General features: G+C 32.0%; 1 protein-coding gene across 2 annotated transcripts in view; it reads left to right on the plus strand.

The window, feature by feature from the left end:
* The window catches only part of LOC106461753 (influenza virus NS1A-binding protein homolog), a 42,332-nt gene extending 25,680 nt beyond the window's left edge, over positions 1-16,652 (plus strand). For both annotated transcript variants that reach the window (XM_013921601.2, XM_022388780.1), the window contains 9 exons: positions 1,235-1,419; positions 3,004-3,128; positions 3,746-4,008; positions 5,459-5,726; positions 7,018-7,224; positions 9,840-10,085; positions 11,905-12,030; positions 13,077-13,250; positions 13,367-16,652. In XM_013921601.2, the coding sequence (XP_013777055.2) occupies positions 1,235-1,419; positions 3,004-3,128; positions 3,746-4,008; positions 5,459-5,726; positions 7,018-7,224; positions 9,840-10,085; positions 11,905-12,030; positions 13,077-13,250; positions 13,367-13,653 (1,881 nt within the window). In that variant the 3' untranslated portion in view covers positions 13,654-16,652. The remainder of the gene's footprint in view (positions 1-1,234; positions 1,420-3,003; positions 3,129-3,745; positions 4,009-5,458; positions 5,727-7,017; positions 7,225-9,839; positions 10,086-11,904; positions 12,031-13,076; positions 13,251-13,366) is intronic.
* Positions 16,653-17,745: the final 1,093 nt, after the last annotated feature.

A 17,745-nucleotide genomic window follows, 5' to 3' on the forward strand; every position in this document is an offset into this window, starting at 1 on the left:
CGCCCCCCAAAAATGCCAACTTCAATTTTTAAGAACAGATGTTTTGTAGAAAAAATAAAAAGCACAAAACTTTTATTATATTTTTTCTTAAAACAACTAATTTGTATAAAACTATGACCCTTAAAGGTGAGTACTGTGCCCTAGGCGGCTGCCTAGCTGGCCTAATGGTAGTGCCGGCCCTGACTGCAAGATTCTGAGTAAAGAAGGTTATTGGATTTGTGATTAACAAAATTGTTTCTCTTGCTGGTGATATGCCAGTTTAACAATCCTCGTTTGAGCAGCATAGCATATCCAGACTGAGGATCAGGGAATGGGGAAAAAAATAAGGAAATACTGATAAAAGGATTTTACAATGATTAGAAAATGATAAATTGCAAAAGTGAGAGCAGATGGAATACTTGGGGGTAATATTCCTTTAAACATTGCTACCAATTTTATAGTATTGTTTCTGCTGTTGCCATTTGAAACATTTGTAATAAATACTTTCTTTAGCACAGGGCAATCTCAACAGTGGGGGGTGGGGTACTGTAGACTTAGCATTCAAGTCTTAGATACACCCGTTTCCACTCGTACAAAACATCTTTTTACTTTTGTGAAGTGATTAAAATAACTTTTATATGTAATTAAAATAAGTTTTGAAAAATAGTTAAATAAAACCTTATACAGAAGATTTATACTGTTGAATTGTTGGTATGCTTTTCTTTAGTGGTTTTCGTATTTTTTAAAATTTGATTAGTAAAATTTATAAGTTCCTTTGTGAATAATGTTACTTAGCTGATGAATGGAGAGGTTGCTTATTGAGCATAAAACTACTCTACTGTAACAGTTAATATGAACAGAGCAAAAATAAGTGTATAGATAAAATATTTTGCTAGAGCGTGTTTGGGTATTCATAATAGTCGATTTAAAATACAAGATTGGTATGTTAGGTTAAATTTTATGAAGTTAAAAAAAAAACCTGCTATAAATTTGTTAGTTGTCAGCAATACTCGTATACAGTTAGTTGCTTATTACTATTTTACTAATCTACAACCTAATTTGTTTAACAAAAATAAGCAAACTTTTGTAACTCAAATATGATTTTATATATCCTGATAACTGGCGTATAGATCTAGATGAGAAATACCTAACATATTAATGTTCTTTTCATTTATGCTGATTTTATTTACCTCGCAGTGGTACTTTAGTTTAATTTAGTGTAGTATTTTCCATAATTCTGATTGAAATCATCTAGGTTGAGACGGCCCAAGATGTTCGAGAAGTATATTGTCATCGAGCTGTCCTAGCCAGTGCTAGTCCTTACCTTTTTGAGCTGTTTTCTACTGATCCTAATGGTGGCCAAGTTTGTCAGTACAAAACCAATGGCAGCTTTGATATTGATGCTTTTGAAATGCTTGTGGACTATGCTTACACAGCTAGGTTAGTGCTGACATTACTAATCAGTTGGCTTTCTACTGCAAATATCAATTCAACAAAGTAGTGACTCATTGCTTTTGTTCTTGCAGAATAATTTAGATTTTTGAAGTTTCACTTTACAAGATAATGTACACTTCTGAACTTCATCTAACTAAAAAACAAATGCATCAATGTTAATAGGAATTGCCTGCTGCAGTGACCTTTGACAAATTTTGTGAATGAACAGTGTTTTGGGGTTTATTTTAATGATTGAAAGTTGGAGAAGTAAATCAGATTTAGGCTATTTTAACACACGACAGCCAGACAAAAATAAAGTTCCATAGTTTTGAAGAAATTACTCATTGTTTTGTAAAATTGCACCATAAAAAAATGAATCTAATGTTATTCAAATTATAAATATAGAATAATTAGATTACCAGCAAGTAAAATTATTATCGGCCATTTTATTCTCTTGGAATTGAATAATTTAAATATCCAAACATTTTGAAATTTTCTATTAGGACAGAAGAAAGATAAGTAGATTGTCTAATCCTCCTTAGATGCAAAACAAAGTTTGTATAGTAACTAATTTTCCACATAGAATCTTCTCAGACGGTGTAGATTAACCAAGAAGGGTTTTGTGTTTAGTGTATCATTGGACTATTTTACAACTAATAGTGGTGGAAATAAAAAAAATGTATGTACATAATGATTGTTCACACTAAGAAAAAATAAATTTGGACTTGAAAATGTTTAGTAAAGATGTGTTTAAAGTAGCATTCATCTAACTACAGGTGGTATATTTATATCCATATTGCCATTCTTTGCTGATTTGTCTGTCTTTGGGACAAGTTTTTTTTTATTTTTCTCTAATTCAGAATAAATAAAACTTTGATTTATATCAGCTGTTAAAATTTAAACGAAACATGTTGAATGAATTCAAGCTCCTTTAATCTGCCACGTTAGTAATCTTGAATATTACCTAATCTAACTATGAAGAGTATTGTGTTGTAAAGAAATGTTGCTGTTGCTCAAAAACAAAAGTGCTTAAACATGGGTTATTAATGAAATGAATTCTGTTTTAAACTGGTTAATCTGGCTATAATATCTGAAAGTTTCTGTTATATTGTATTTCTCGACAAAATGCCAATGGAAAATCAAACTGACTTTAGATCGTATTAGTTTTCAAAGTGGATCTATTTTGAATATAAGCACTCGAGATTAGTAAACTATAACTTGACTCATTCTTACTAGATACAACTAGAGAATTGTTTTTGTATACGTAAGCTAGTTTTCACTTTTGTTATTCATGTAACTCATCACTTGTGACTGAAATAAAACTGTATTAACACTCGTCCAGCTAGTTATCTTTTATTGGAAGGACTTATTGAACCTGCACAAGATAGATAAATAATGCAAGTAATGATTGATGTATCATAAGTATGAGACAAGATATTTTAATCCATTAGTTTAAGTTTGTGTGCTTAACATAACCATTTTATATTGTACTTGACTAATTCTGATTACTAACATTACCAAGATAATCATGATCTTGCTATAGGGCGGTCTAATTAAGAGATATCTAACTATTCCAAACTGACTTTATAGGCTTGAAATCCCTGCAGATAAAGTCAAAGAAGTATATGTAGCAGCTACAAAACTGAGGATGACTTCAGCTGCGAGACAGTGTCATGATTTTCTTATAAAACATCTCACACCAGACAATTGTATAGGTAATGTAACATAGTTATAAATTAAACCTCTTTATATGTGAATAATTGAAAACTTGGTTTTGTATTTATCTGAGATGTAGAAGGAAAAGTTTTCTTTAGCAACTCAGAGGAAATCCTCAATAGCCACGGCACTTTTAGGCAGGATTAAAGTAAATTAATCCGAGACCTTCCTTGGGCATGGTCAAATACATCTGTCAAGGGTTTGACCTCCTGAGTCCAAAACTATAATTAGATCTCAAATTGGTCATGATATGACTGAGCTAAAAGTTTGTACTTGAAAAAAAAACAAAAAAAAGCCATTCAATGAAAAAAACGGAGTAAAGGAAAGCAGCATCCATTACCAATTGGTATTAGAAAGTTTTCAACACTGAATATTTAAATTTGGAAATATGTTTGTAATTGTAGTAAGTTTGTGGATTTGGACTTTACTTCATTGTTTAAGTTGTACCACAATTAAGAAAGAGATAACATTAGTTATTAATATTATTGGTCTACATTTTAAGTAATTTAATATTGGATCAAAAATAACTGCATGATTTGAGGCTTTTTATTTTATAGTGTTTGACTGTTTCTGTATCTGTTCACACATTGATTGTAAATAACATATTCAATTTTAGATGTCCGTTCCATCCCTGGTGTTTCTGCAGACTCTGCTCCTGAATTTATTGCAGCAGTGGATAACTACATCAGACAAAACATTGATGATATTATTCAGGAGAAAGTGTTCTTGAGTCTTCCCCATATACAGGTTAAACAGCTGCAGAAAAGCAGTGAAGAAATGCAAGCAACCAATCATAGACACTTGTGTGAAATGGTTTTGGACTGGATTAAGAAATGTTTTGATGAGAATGATTTGAAAACTGGCCTTGTTTATGAAAAAGTATGTTGATTTAAAATATTTTAGTGTTTCTTGACACGAGTAATCTATATCTTTCAGGTGTTAAGTGCATGCCTGCATACCAAATTTCAAACTTTTAAGTAAAGTTTTAAGTTCATATTTTAGTCTTTAAAACAAAACCCATCTATTACTTTACAACAAAAGAAATTGTTAATCCCATGGAAATATAATGGTTCTTGGTTATCATGTGATATTTCTTTATCTGTCAATTGTTTATATCCTTTGCGATATCACAGAATGTGATCTGAATAGTTACTAATGAAAATTAGCTTTGAAAAATGTGAAAGCAAATTAAGAAATATTAGGGGTAGATGATATTATAATCTACAAGCTGAAATACCCGTCAACTGATGGGGAATGTTTAAACTTAATTAAAACAATGCAAGTTTAACAGCAATTGTATATTTCAAAGTAATAACTTGAACATAAACTTTCTCGCTATTTTAAAATTATAACAGCTTCTTCATAAACAATATTTGCAGTTTGCTTTCCATCTACCAACAAATAAAGATTTTGAGGTGATCTCACTCCAGAATTCCCTACATCACATTGACCATGAGAAAAGCATTGTTGTTTGAGAAACAATACAGCAATTTTCATACTTTGACCTTGAATCCCTTTAGAATATTCAACATTTTCTAAAGCATCAACCTTTACAAAATAGAAATAGGGTTAAGCTAAATTTTGACAACCTAGTCAATTGACAATCTCTAGTCCAGATAGGGTTAATTAGAAAAATGATTTATGTATTACTTGTTTTATTATAATATAGTAAATGGTTTTTATTGAAAATAACATGTTTTGATGAAATTCCAGAAATTATATTTCAGGTAGTTTGAATTTTTTAATCTTAGATCTGAAAAGTCTCCAACTTGACTGTTTGGTAGGTGAAAATAGAACTAAATGTAAATTTTGTCTGAACTAACACAATTTATTTCGAGAGTGCTGGTGAGTTATGTTATTAAAAGAAGATATCTATGGGCTTGTTGCAGAAGATTTTCATAAAGTTCTTCAAACAGTGGTGGATAGATAACCTTTTTTTTCTTTTTTTTGCAGGACTTGTAATCAATATGCTAGAGAAGTTAAGGCAACTTAAATTTTGCCATGAAATACAACAATGTATTAGGAATGATAATAGAAGCTACCAAGTATTTTATATTTTCTTTATTTTTAAAGTTTGATTTAATTTTAGTTCTAGTTCCAAAATTTATATTAATGTAGTCATTGATAATAGGGGACGGGGAGGGGGGATATTTTGGTCTTTATAGTGAATTTTCAATAGGTCAAGTCTTGCAAAACCAATTTTATAAGATTTGAGAATTGATCTATTATTTTAGAACTAATATCTTTGTTTGTTGAATGATGTGCTTGCCAAGGAGAGTGAAGAATAAAGAAAATGTGAGTGAAAGAGTGTTTTTACTTTTGTCATTAGGTGCACATGCTCTACTTGAATGAGGATGGGACACTTCATGATTGTAATGACATTGAAAATGGTGATGTTCAAGATTCAGATATCATTCAAGATTATAAAAAACTGTCTCGTCGTGTTTCACTTCCCAACAGAAGATTGTCTGCTCAGAATATCTCCCACAAACCACGCCAGTTTCTGTACACAAAGTCCGATTCTAGCTCTTCTCTGTCCTCGTTATCTGATGATGAAGAATATGACTGGAGAGTAATAGCCACCACTTCGAGAGGCAGTAAGTTTTTTGTTAAATGATCACCTCGTGAGAGCACATGCATATTTGCTTCAGTTTTTAATTATAAAAGTTTAAAGACAAGAAAGCATTCTGAGTGTGCATATAGCTGTTATTATTAGTGATGGTGGTAACTACTTAATACAAGCAAATAGGGATTATGCAGAATAATAGATTGGAAATTTATGTTAGAATTTTCCTCTAAAATTTCAAACATTGCACATAAATATAAGAACATGTAATTTATTGAAAAGAAAGTGTGTTTATTAGGTTACAAGTTGATTTTAATCAAGATCCTTATTAGCAGTCATTTCTGATTTAACACCATTTTGAAATGTCCTAGTAACCAATGTAACAGAAGTTCATGGTTTGTTGACCATAATTTCTGGACGTGCTTTTATTTTATATGTAGCGTACTTTAATCCCCATGTCATATGAAAGTAACTATGCTTAATATGTGATTGTCTGCGGATTGTACGATTAAAGAATATATTTCCTCGGGCAATTTAAAAATAAGTATTTCATTATTTTTTAATAATGAAATACTTATGTGTATATACTTATACACTACAGACTAATGGTAAAGTAATGTTCTTCATAACCTTCTGTTACGTGTAAGTTTACAAAGTTGTTGTTGTATGTATATGTTATTGTAAAATACATTTGACTTGGTTTGTCCTTGTCTATCTAGCTCGATCTTGTGGACAAGATATGTCGAGGTTGTATTGATGGATAATGACCAAACTTGTACAACATACAAAGTTCAAGACCTGATTAACTTTTGAAGGTTAAAGGTCAAGATCAAAGTTTGGGCATGGATGTTTCCCTTTCATTGGCACATGTATGGGACACAGTTTTAGCCTTAGTGTGTGAGATAACTTGCACTTCCCAAAATATACCATCTTGAAGTTTTGTATGAAATGAACTAGTTTTTCACTGTGTATTTAAAAGTAAACCTGGCACGGAGTTAGCTATAAAAGCCAAAGTGAAAGAGCTCAATGATGGTAGTTTTAGTTTTCAAGAAGGAAATTTATTTGGGTTTCAAATTAAGTGAAATAACATTAGCCACTAACCAGAAATTATCTTGGTAAAACTTAATTTATATTTATTCAAGTGTATTTTTTTTTTTAAAGATACAAAAATCTTTAAGAATAACTTGTTTGATATACAGCATTGTTATATATTAGGTTGAATTAATTTTTGATTTATTACAGATCATTGAGTTGGCTTTATATATTTAAATTTGTATTATTTTAAATAAAATTTAAAGTATAACCTTCCTATTTTTATGCAGAAAACACAATATTAGCTCTGGTTGTGGTGTATGGAAATTTGAATCTTTTGTCCGTCAATCAGAGATTGAACACCCCATCTAGCAGCCCGGCGGTGTCAAGGCCAGAATCGGTTGAGAAAACCAACATCTATTCTATGATCCCTCCTATGTCTTCAGGACGCTGTGCAGTGGGTACAACTGAACTCCAGGGCAAGCTTTTAGTATGTGGTAAGAATGTTTCTACAATCCTTTTGTCATCATAAAGTACAATACAACTCATTGACCTTGAATCAAATGACAATCTTGCATCACCATAGATTTATTGTTCATTGAAGCACCACACTTTTTGTAATAAAGGCCCAACTTTTTTTATTACCAACAATTTGTAATATGAAAATGTTTCATTTCTACATGAAGTACTAGATTTAATTTGGTTGAGTAGAATTCAAAGTTTCACCCTGGGTGATGTTGAATAGTTATAATGTAAAGTTTCACCCTGGGTGACGTTGAACAGTCAGGATGTGAAGTTTCATCCTGGGTGGGGACGTTGAACAGTCAGGATGTGAAGTTTCGTCCTGGGTGGTGACGTTGAACAGTCAGGATGTGAAGTTTCGTCCTGGGTGGTGACGTTGAACAGTCAGGATGTGAAGTTTCGTCCTGGGTGGTGACGTTGAACAGTCAGGATGTGAAGTTTGGCCCTTGAACAGTTTTGAATAGTTTACAACTGTAACTATTTCATGCTTTCAGCAGGGTAGAGAAAATCCTAAATAGTGTGTATGGTTTAAAATGGTTTATTTTTTGAGCCAAAGAATTTTTGGAACAAAACATTTTAAAACTAGAAAAAGTTGATTTTAGTACAAGTGTAGTAATCTAACATTGATTTTGGTCTGAAATGTGGCTTATGTTATTGTCTTGTTTGTTACATAACCAGTAAAAACATTAATAATGTGTTAGTAAAACTAGCCATTGTTGGTGATTTGGTAAAATTAGTATTAAAAATTAATTCATAGTATTTCAAAAAAGATAACATGTTAAAATAATATTGAGTTAATGTCAAAAGTAACCTGCTCAAAATTTAACAACAAACATGATGGCAGTATTTCAATTAATTGGATCGTTGGAATAATCAAAAACCTTAATTTTGATTAATAGAATATTTTTGAGGCATAACATTAAGTTGAACGTACTTGAATTAATTGAGAATCATAATGGCCATATTTTGATTACTGGATAGTAGGAAATGCTAATTTTTATTAGATTATTTTCTTGACATTAATATATTTACTTGTAATTTTAATTCATTATTTAAATGATACTAATCAGTGCATCTAAGTATTCTGTTAATTGAGCTTTAATTATTTCTAATTTTCGTTTTATTTTTCATACTTAACATTCTTAAAGAAGTTTTTTGATACTTTATTAATAGAGGTGTTTTGAAAATGTACTGTTGCATGTAAGGGTTGAGAAGATCGATTGTGTAATTCTTGCATCAAAGTATGAAAGAATCAAACAGAAAACTATTCTATTTGAATTATGTTTCAGTAACTGAAGATGTCTGTTGTAATTTGATTTTTTGTTCCACTTTTGTTTGTTTAATAAACGGTAGATTCAGTGATGACATTCTCCTTAACATGTTTGTCATTGCAACAGTTTTAACTCGTGTATTAAGTCAATAATGTACAGTCACTTGCATTGTTGATTTGTGTCAAAGAAGCATGAGAAACAGGCAGTTCAATTCCAAGAATTGTTCAGCAAACCTGTTCATTTCAGTGACGATCATATTCACAATAGCCTCTATCACAAACAGTTTGAAAATGTCATCTGGAATGCCATCTGGCACCAAACCTGTTCGTTTCAGTGACCATCATGTTCACAATATCCTCCATCACAAACAGTTTGAAAATGTCATCTGGAATGCCATCTGGCACCAAACCTGTTCGTTTCAGTGACCATCATATTCACAATATCCTCCATCACAAACAGTTTGAAAATGTCATCTGGAATGCCATCTGGCACCAAACCTGCAACCACTTGAGATGTGCAGTAAATGAAATCAGTTGGTCTAACATATGTAGTCTGAAGAGTCTCCCATCCATCAACTGATATTGGTATTCTAGTGTCACTTTCAGTGACTGGATCGGCAGTGTCAGTTACAGACAAATCAGCTCGAATGTTTACCTGGTCTGTATAATCCAGGTCTTTCATCATTATTATTCCCAGAATCACTAGACCCATAATTAATATCTTTATCCAAGTCATCTTCCTCAAATGTCTCGGGATCAGATTCTTGTAAAATACTCTGTTTCACTCGGACTAAAATGTCTGTTGATTGTTCCAAAACCAGAATAAATTTCATATTCACTCACCATGTAACTTTTATCTTTGTATTCAGTTATTCTGTTGCTGCAATTCCTTTATTTTTCCACAGAGAAAAAACTTTGTTCCTTAATTTAGTGTTATACTGAAGATATCATAAACACACATTGATTATAATTTGAGCTTGTTTTTATACTTAAAAGTTCAACAGTAATAGTGCAAACTCGGTTTTGTAATGACCAGAACATTTCAAAGGCCTGCCAGATGTTTGTGATCCAATACTCAGTCAGATGTTGTTGTCTGAAACTCCAAGCCATAGTTTTGGGGTTACAATAGTTTTTCATCTGCTACTGTTTTCTCTGAATTTGTTTTTAAATTGTATATTTAACATTATTATTATTAAAAACTAGAACTTCCATGTAAATTCAGGTTAGTACATGTGTAAGTGTAACATTTGAAGTTAGTTTATAAATGTAATAACATTATAGACTGTTTTAAGCAATTTCTATATATTTTCATGTCTCTAGGTGGCTACGATAGAGGGGAGTGCCTTCGAACTGTTGAGCTTCATGATCCTATAACAAACAAATGGACCACGATGGAGTCTTTGAAGTCTCCACGTGGCCGTTTTGATGTAGCAGTTGTGGATAATGAAGTGTATGCCATTGGTGGATCTGATGGAACCAAAGAACTAAACTCGGTTGAAGTTTTTAGCCCGGTAACTTCTACTTGGAAATGGTGTCTATCAATGAGTGTTTGTAGATCAAATGTTGGTGAGTATTTTGTTTTCATTGTCACCAAAGTGTTAGGTATTCAACCAATTTCGTTTTAATTTTTATATCCCTACGTCTTATCAAAGACATGATTGTAATGTTAACTAAATTTCGATTTATTTTCCCGTCCAAGGATGCATTTATATGTGCTAAACAAAATATTTCTTCACCACAGCAATGTTGTATTCTACTCGTGCTATCTCGCATTGATTTCTTATTTCTACCAAACATTTTTCACGTCAAATCTTGTATGAGCAGAACCATTCTTTCACAAATGATGAATATAGTAACAGAATTTATGAAAAAACTTGTTATGCAAGTAAATTCTTTCACATTGATATGTGCATTTAAGTTGTTGAAGTCAAAACATAGTTTAAGTTTATATTTTCCAGGGTTTGTGTTTGAAATTAAAACCCTGTGCTTCGGATACCATAGTGATCTCAGATTTAAAAAAATTTAATGTAATAATAATTTAAAATGAAAGAGTAAGGTGATTTTGTAGGATCATTGTATTTCTTTTATCATTTCATTCATTTTTTTTTTTACAAAAATGATTAACTGTTCATTTTTAGAATGAAGATGTTTTCTTTCACTTAATGTTTCAGGTGTGACCTATTAGGAGCCCAGACCTGGTAGCAGACTTGTCCTGTTCTTCTGTTCTCCCACAGTTTGTCTTAACTTTCTGCCAAGATTCCAGTAATAAACAGATGTTCTTCAGGCTGGCGAGTTCCTTCATCAACACAGAGAACTTTTCTTGTAGTTTGGATGATCCGTATGTCCTGGTCCATATGTTGTTACTTTGCTGTGAGCCAATTAATTGCAGGTTTAGAGTGATGAGCCTGTTGGTCGTATAATTATCCTGCCAGGTTCTTCAGAGTTGGGTTCTTACCAGGACACTGTTACTTTGTAGATATTCAGAACTGTCCTCTTTCAATGCAGCGAGAATTTATTTATTTATTTTTTGATGCAATTACAGGATCTGCTTTTGACTTACTTTAACTCATGAATTTATTCACGTATCCAAACAGGGATGTTTCCTGTATATTAGGCTGTACTCAGAACAGTTGCTGGACAAAAGTTTTCAAATGTATGTAATAGAGCACTTTAAAATATCGTACCATAATTAAAAACTTAAGTTGCTTAGGCAGTCGTGATTACGTAGTGACTTTTTTTCTTTTAATACACTAGGAGGTAAAGGGCTAAATGCATTGAAATTTTTACTTTTCCTAAGGCTTGTACTTCGTGTTTTTGGTGACCACCGAAACACTAGTTTAACTGTTCTGATGTGCAGTCAACGTCAAACACCCAAGACTAATGACCAAATAAATGGTCAGCATGTGGTCAGTAATCCATAAATATCAATATATATGTGTGTATATATGTATGCCTGTTAAAGTTAATGTATGTACAAGAAGGATATATGGGAAAACTAAGAAGATGGGTTGCTTAGTAACTTTCTGATCGGAGGATTATCGTCAGGAGCAGCCCAGTTGTAATCTGTGATCAGAAGGTTATTCAAATGAGTCATTCTGGAAACTTCAAAATGCTTCTTGTTTGTATATTCTGTACCTAAACGTTATAAAATCAAGGACATTTTTGTTCCTCAGTTGACAACCTACAGGGAGGAGCAAAGCAGCAAACATGATAAATAGTATGTTTTTAAGTTTTGCTTCATCCTCTTTTTTTCTTTTGCCACCAGGTGGTGAAATGTTTCTAATTTATACGATCTCTCCTGCATTATGTAGGTGGACCATTGTTAGCTAAACTTGGTAGTCTTATTAAAATGGGACAATATTCCATACCTGTACTTTCTTTACAGGTGTCTGTAGCTTGGATGGGAAAATATTTGTTGTGGGTGGGTGGAATGGACAAAGAGGATTGACTTGCTGTGAAGTCTTTGATCCTAAATCTCGGATCTGGATGAATATTGCACCTCTGTCAGTTGGTATGTGGAGTGGTTTATGGTATGGTTAAAAAAAAAAAAGCTCACTGTATGGTTGCCTTGTGCTTGAAGAACATGTTTATTTACTGATAAATAGACAACAAAAAATATTATAACAAGTGAGTTAACCTTCAAAGATAAGTTAATTGTTTAGCATGATAAAAGCTGGAGTAAGTTTACTAAAAACTTTGTAATCTAAAATTAACTTGTGCAGTTCACTAACACTATTCTAAAGAGAATTTGGTTAGGGAAAAACTTGCATATTTATAATACATTAAATCATCAAAATATTTTATGCTACTGTGAAATATTCTCTGCAGTTTAATTTATCTTATTGAGAGTATTTAAATATAAACCCTTTATTTTTAGTTTTGGTTCAAGTGTAACTTTGTTGTTCCCGAGACCTGTCTGAAATATTATTAACTGCTTACATGATTGATCGTGTGTAGAAGTTGAACAATGTATATATTTAAGATGAGAAGTAAGAAATCAACAGTATAAGTAAAATGGCTATGTCATTATAGTGAAATACTGTTTTTTTTCTTAGAATTATTTTGGTCAAGTTATTTTTGGGAGAATGTACTGGCATATTTCAAAGTTTATCATTAAGAGCAGCAGTTCCCAACCTTTTCACCACTGAGGACCCCCTTTCATTATTATTTTTTTTCCCCACAGACCCCATGTTTTTATGAAAGATTCCATCTACTCAAATAACTTATTTATTTTTTTCATTTTTCACTATCAAATAAAGATGTATATAACTGAGTGTGCAATTAAAAGAACAGCAGAATTAAAAACTCACTTGTTTAATGACATGGTATTATCTTCTGGGGGTCCGGGGACCACAGGTTGGGAGTCACCGATTAAGAGAATAGTCTTTACTCTCAGCTGATTGAAAAAATTGAATTTGTTTGTGTTAAGCATCATTAATGTTTCAGTTTGTATAGTTTGACTCGGGAGACTAAGGAATAACTCAAGATGGTTTAATATCTAAAATTTCTGGTTTATAGGTTCTTTAAATGTAGACAAGTGTTACTGATCTATTACAGGCCGATATCAGGCTGGAGTTGGAACTATGAATGGCGAAGTTTATGCCGTAGGAGGTTGTGATTCCTGGAACTGCATTAGTTCTGTGGAGAAGTATGATCCTAGTTTAAACATCTGGACTTTGGTTTCTTCGATGCACACGGCTCGTCGGGGATGTGGAGTGTCTGTCTACAATGGTATGTTAATTCTGTACACAGTGAAATTAATATAGTATTTCATATGCAATCTTGTTGTTTACAAAGCCATGGGTTTTGTAAGATTTTACATTCACGAGAAAAATTTCTTATGACAGGTAAACTATATGCTGTGGGAGGACACAATGGTGTTCATTCCCTCTCAAGCACAGAAATCTATGACCCACAGACCAACACCTGGAGCCCTGGGCCTAACTTAACTTGCTGTAGAGCCAATGTTGGTGTTTGCGTTGTTGGAGATCGACTATATGCTGTCGGGGGATTTAATGGAAAGACATTCCTCAATACTGTTGAATTTTTAGATGCTCAGACAAATGAATTTACAACCTTTGTTTCAAGAGAAGCTGTTACCTCAGTGAATGAACAGAATGGCATGTCAGTCTGAAATTTTGGAGATTTCTTCAGAGGAAGAAAAGTAAAAATTCTAATGACAAATGCATTTTCAGGCTGCCCTTTTGAATTTCTTTTTTTCTTATTTTCAGTGAATGAAGCATGTCAGAAGTTGTAGCATGAACATTTGATAATATCAACCAATCCAGTATAAGCAATACTGTTAAAACAAATTGTGTTTTTAAAGTACAAAAATTGAGGCTTTATAAATGCTAGGGAGGTTTTATTTGTGATTTGTGTGTGTGATTGTTTTGCTTGGCTGTACAGAACACAATATATGATCTTAGTGGTAGTGCCATAAAGTTACTGTGTTCTCTCTTGAATAAACAGCCACAACTGATACAAGGAAGTTTTTGGAGTCTGATTGGAAAGCATCAAAATACAAGGTTTGAAGAAAGAAAAGCCAATACCAGTATATAGTCAAAAATAGCTATTGATAATACAGTAAAGAGTACCTTTATTACAAGTATTTTTTTGTTTTTACTAAATTTTAGTTACCTCGTTTAAGTTACTGCATGTACATATAAAGTTTATCAAAAACAACTGAACTGATTTATAGCACTTGTTATATCCAACAGGTTAAAAATAACCTCTAGTATGTTAGTTTTCCAACTGTATATATGCAAAATATTTTTAGTGTTTTTCAGTTGTTAAAAATTGTTTACTTGTTCAGATGAAAGTTTTTAGTATCCAATCCCAGTGAATTTGGTAACAGAACATATATAGTAGAATTGAAATAGACAAACTCAAAATGCTGAACAAAATTTAAAATTTTTACATGTACTATGTGCAGATTCATATTAACAGGCTTCAAAATCTTATAAATATCTTAGTAGTTGGCAATACTTTGGTGTTCTATGTGAAAAGTATCACTAATATAAAATACTTTGCTTATATAATGAAATGATACTTGGCCTTTATTAATATAAATGCTCACTTTTTGTTATACAAATACAGGCAATTATTGGGCTTGCTTAACTGTCCACTATTGTGTAATTATATGAATAAGTAAAGAAAGGGTTATTTTTTCTTTAATATTTAAAGGTTTAAAGTTGTGAAAATGTGTTTTATATCTCTACTATAATAGGAATAGTAGCATATAGTAACTGTAGATACTTTTTTTTTCCTATTTGAAGCTCTTGTATGCAGAATATTTTTAAAAGTTTTAGAGTAACTTAAAGCTTTCTTATGATTCTGCACACTAGGCATGTTTAAGTAAAAAATTAATTGATGTATGTAACTTTGGACTTGTTACTGATCTTTATATGTGATCAAGATGCATTTTTCACACCTGACTGAACTATCAATATATAAGTTGATCGGGGCAGTTTTAACTTGCATGACAAACTAACACGGTAAGCATAAGAACGTTATAAAACTTATCATAACTGTAGATATGACATACATGTACTGTAGTTTTTTTATTTCCATCCCGGCAGTGAGAGTAATTACCTTATATGGTGACTTTGTTAATGTAACCAAGTTTTTTTTTTTATTTGTAATAATAGTGGGCAGTAGTTAGATATGGAAAATAGTTTTCTGAAGTAAAAGAAAACTTTTTAAGGCTAAACTTCTCAACGGTCAACCTCCTTGCATAATATTTTTACTTCTGCACTTAATACTTGTATAAGAAGTTTTTAGAAAATTTTCATAGTGATTTTGTTACCTTAATAATTTTATTCTTGCCATACAACATTAAAAAATTTTAAACATCTTAGATAATTTTTATTCTGTCTTACGAAAAACGTTTTTATTATGTTCCATTTTCTTACAGGGAAAGTTCTGCCTTTTTGGAAATATTTTCTGACCATTATATAATAACTAATTATTGTATAAGCCATTTTTGTGGATCCAGAAGTGATTTTTTTTTTTACATGTTAAGAATTAACTAAATTTTAAAATCTTTTAGACTTGGTTTAGTTTTTCTACTTATCAAAAGCTTTTGAGTGCAAGAAACACTTAACACTTTCAAATATGTTGGGTTTGATTCACACCAACTTTTATTACTATGTACTACAGAGTATAACTGGTCTGTGGTGCCTTACCCAAAAAGCCTGTGAATGAGTTTCCCAGCTTAGTAATAGGGTACCAAAATTTCATCTAAACTGCATGTACACACACTGAAGAGTTCCCCTCAAGATGTGCGTGTACACGCACTGAAGAGTTTCCCCTCATCATTATTTGTAATTTACTGTAGCTTAGAATACATTGATTTTGAGAATTTAAAATACATATTGTTTGGAATTTCTCTGAATGTGGGAAAAACAAAACCTGTGGGGCTTTAAGTTGGGTAAATACTGTAGGCAATTTTTCATTTTATTAAAGTTTCATTAATTTCAGATATTCTATTTTAGTTGTTTTTTTTTCAATGCATTTGTACAACTGTAGCAACACAGCAGTGAGTTAATGCAGTGTAAGAAAACCCCAATGCAAGGATGAGATAGTAGTGCTCACTTGGATTTTTAGCCCACTTGGTACAGGAGAGTTTACAGGGTACATGTTAGATTTCACTTTCAGCCAGATGCACCAAGTTCCATTGTAAAAGAAGTGAAAAAAAAACCTTTATCGAACAGATGTGCATTCCAAATAATGGGCCGTTCTTATAAAAACTATAAAAAAAAAACCTGGTTATGTATAAAAGTGACAAGTGAGGCTTACAAGTATTTTAACAAGTTATTTCATTATATTAATTTTTCTGCAGGTTTTTTATTTAGCCATTGTGTTTTATAAAACTTTGTTTTAGCAGATTCTAGTTAAAGACTTAACTTGTCAGGTATTCTTTGGCCATATATTCTCGGTGTTTACTTGAAGAGACAATGTTTATTTTTCTACTTGTAAACTTTCATGTCTTAACACTAGCACAGAGTAGATGAACCATAAAATGGAAACAGTAGCTTGAGGCTTAAGAAAATAAATTTTTATATTAACATTGTATAACATGGTGTTTGATAGTATGTACATACACTTGACAGTAAAGTGATTTTGAAGATCTTGTTGAGGTGGTATTTGTTTTTATTTATGGTAAAACATCTTTCTACCACACAGATCAACCCCTACATTCAGAGTTAACTTTTTGATTAAGGTGATTCATAGTTTTAAACATCTTCAGATTTTTAAACAGGTTTATGCACTTCCATCTGGTAAAATATGGTTTTAAAAAAGTACATTTTAAAAGAATATAAACTTTGGGAACAAAATAATGATTAATTCTTGCAGATTCTGCAATTTTGGGGCCAAAAGTGGTCCACCAGTTGGGGTGCTGCATTGGTGCATGCTATCAAAATTATAATTTTAAAATCACACTCCACTTTCTGGGTCATGGATGCATTAGAAAGGTAATTGCCAAATCCCACTATCTGATTAAAGAGTTAATGGTAAGTGGTGTTGATTTTAGACGGGCGGTTACCAGATCCCACTATTTAATTAAAGAGTTAATGGTAAGTGGTGTTGATTTCAGAAAGGTGATTGCCAAATCCCACTATTTGATTAAAGAGTTAATGGTAAATGGTGTTGATTTTAGACAGGCGGTTACCAGATCCCACTATTTGATTGAAGAGTTAATGGTAAGTGGTGTTGATTTTAGACAGGCGGTTACCAGTTCCCACTATTTGATTGAAGAGTTAATGGTAAGTGGTGTTGATTTTAGACAGGTGGTTACCAGATCCCACTATTTGATTGAAGAGTTAATGGTAAGTGGTGTTGATTTTAGACAGGCGGTTACCAGTTCCCACTATTTGATTAAAGAGTTAATGGTAAGTGGTGTTGATTTTAGAAAGGTGGTTACCAAATCCTACTATTTGATTAAAGAGTTAATGGTAAGTGGTATTGATTTTGTCTTGTAACTTCAATGTTATTGATAGCTAATGCAAATGACCAACTAGTAGCTTTGTGCTAAATTCAAACAAACCATAATATTATACACGTTTTACTAACAAAGATGACACAATTTTGTCGCATGTATGGGCTATATGCTCTGTTGGGCACTTAAATTACAAACACATCTTATATATACACACACACACACACACACACACACACACACACACACACACACACACACACACACACGACGTCGTGTGTGTAGTAC

This window comes from Limulus polyphemus, unplaced genomic scaffold (assembly GCF_000517525.1).
Source record: "Limulus polyphemus unplaced genomic scaffold, Limulus_polyphemus-2.1.2 Scaffold1023, whole genome shotgun sequence".
In the NCBI taxonomy this organism is placed as follows: Eukaryota; Metazoa; Arthropoda; class Merostomata; order Xiphosura; family Limulidae; genus Limulus; species Limulus polyphemus.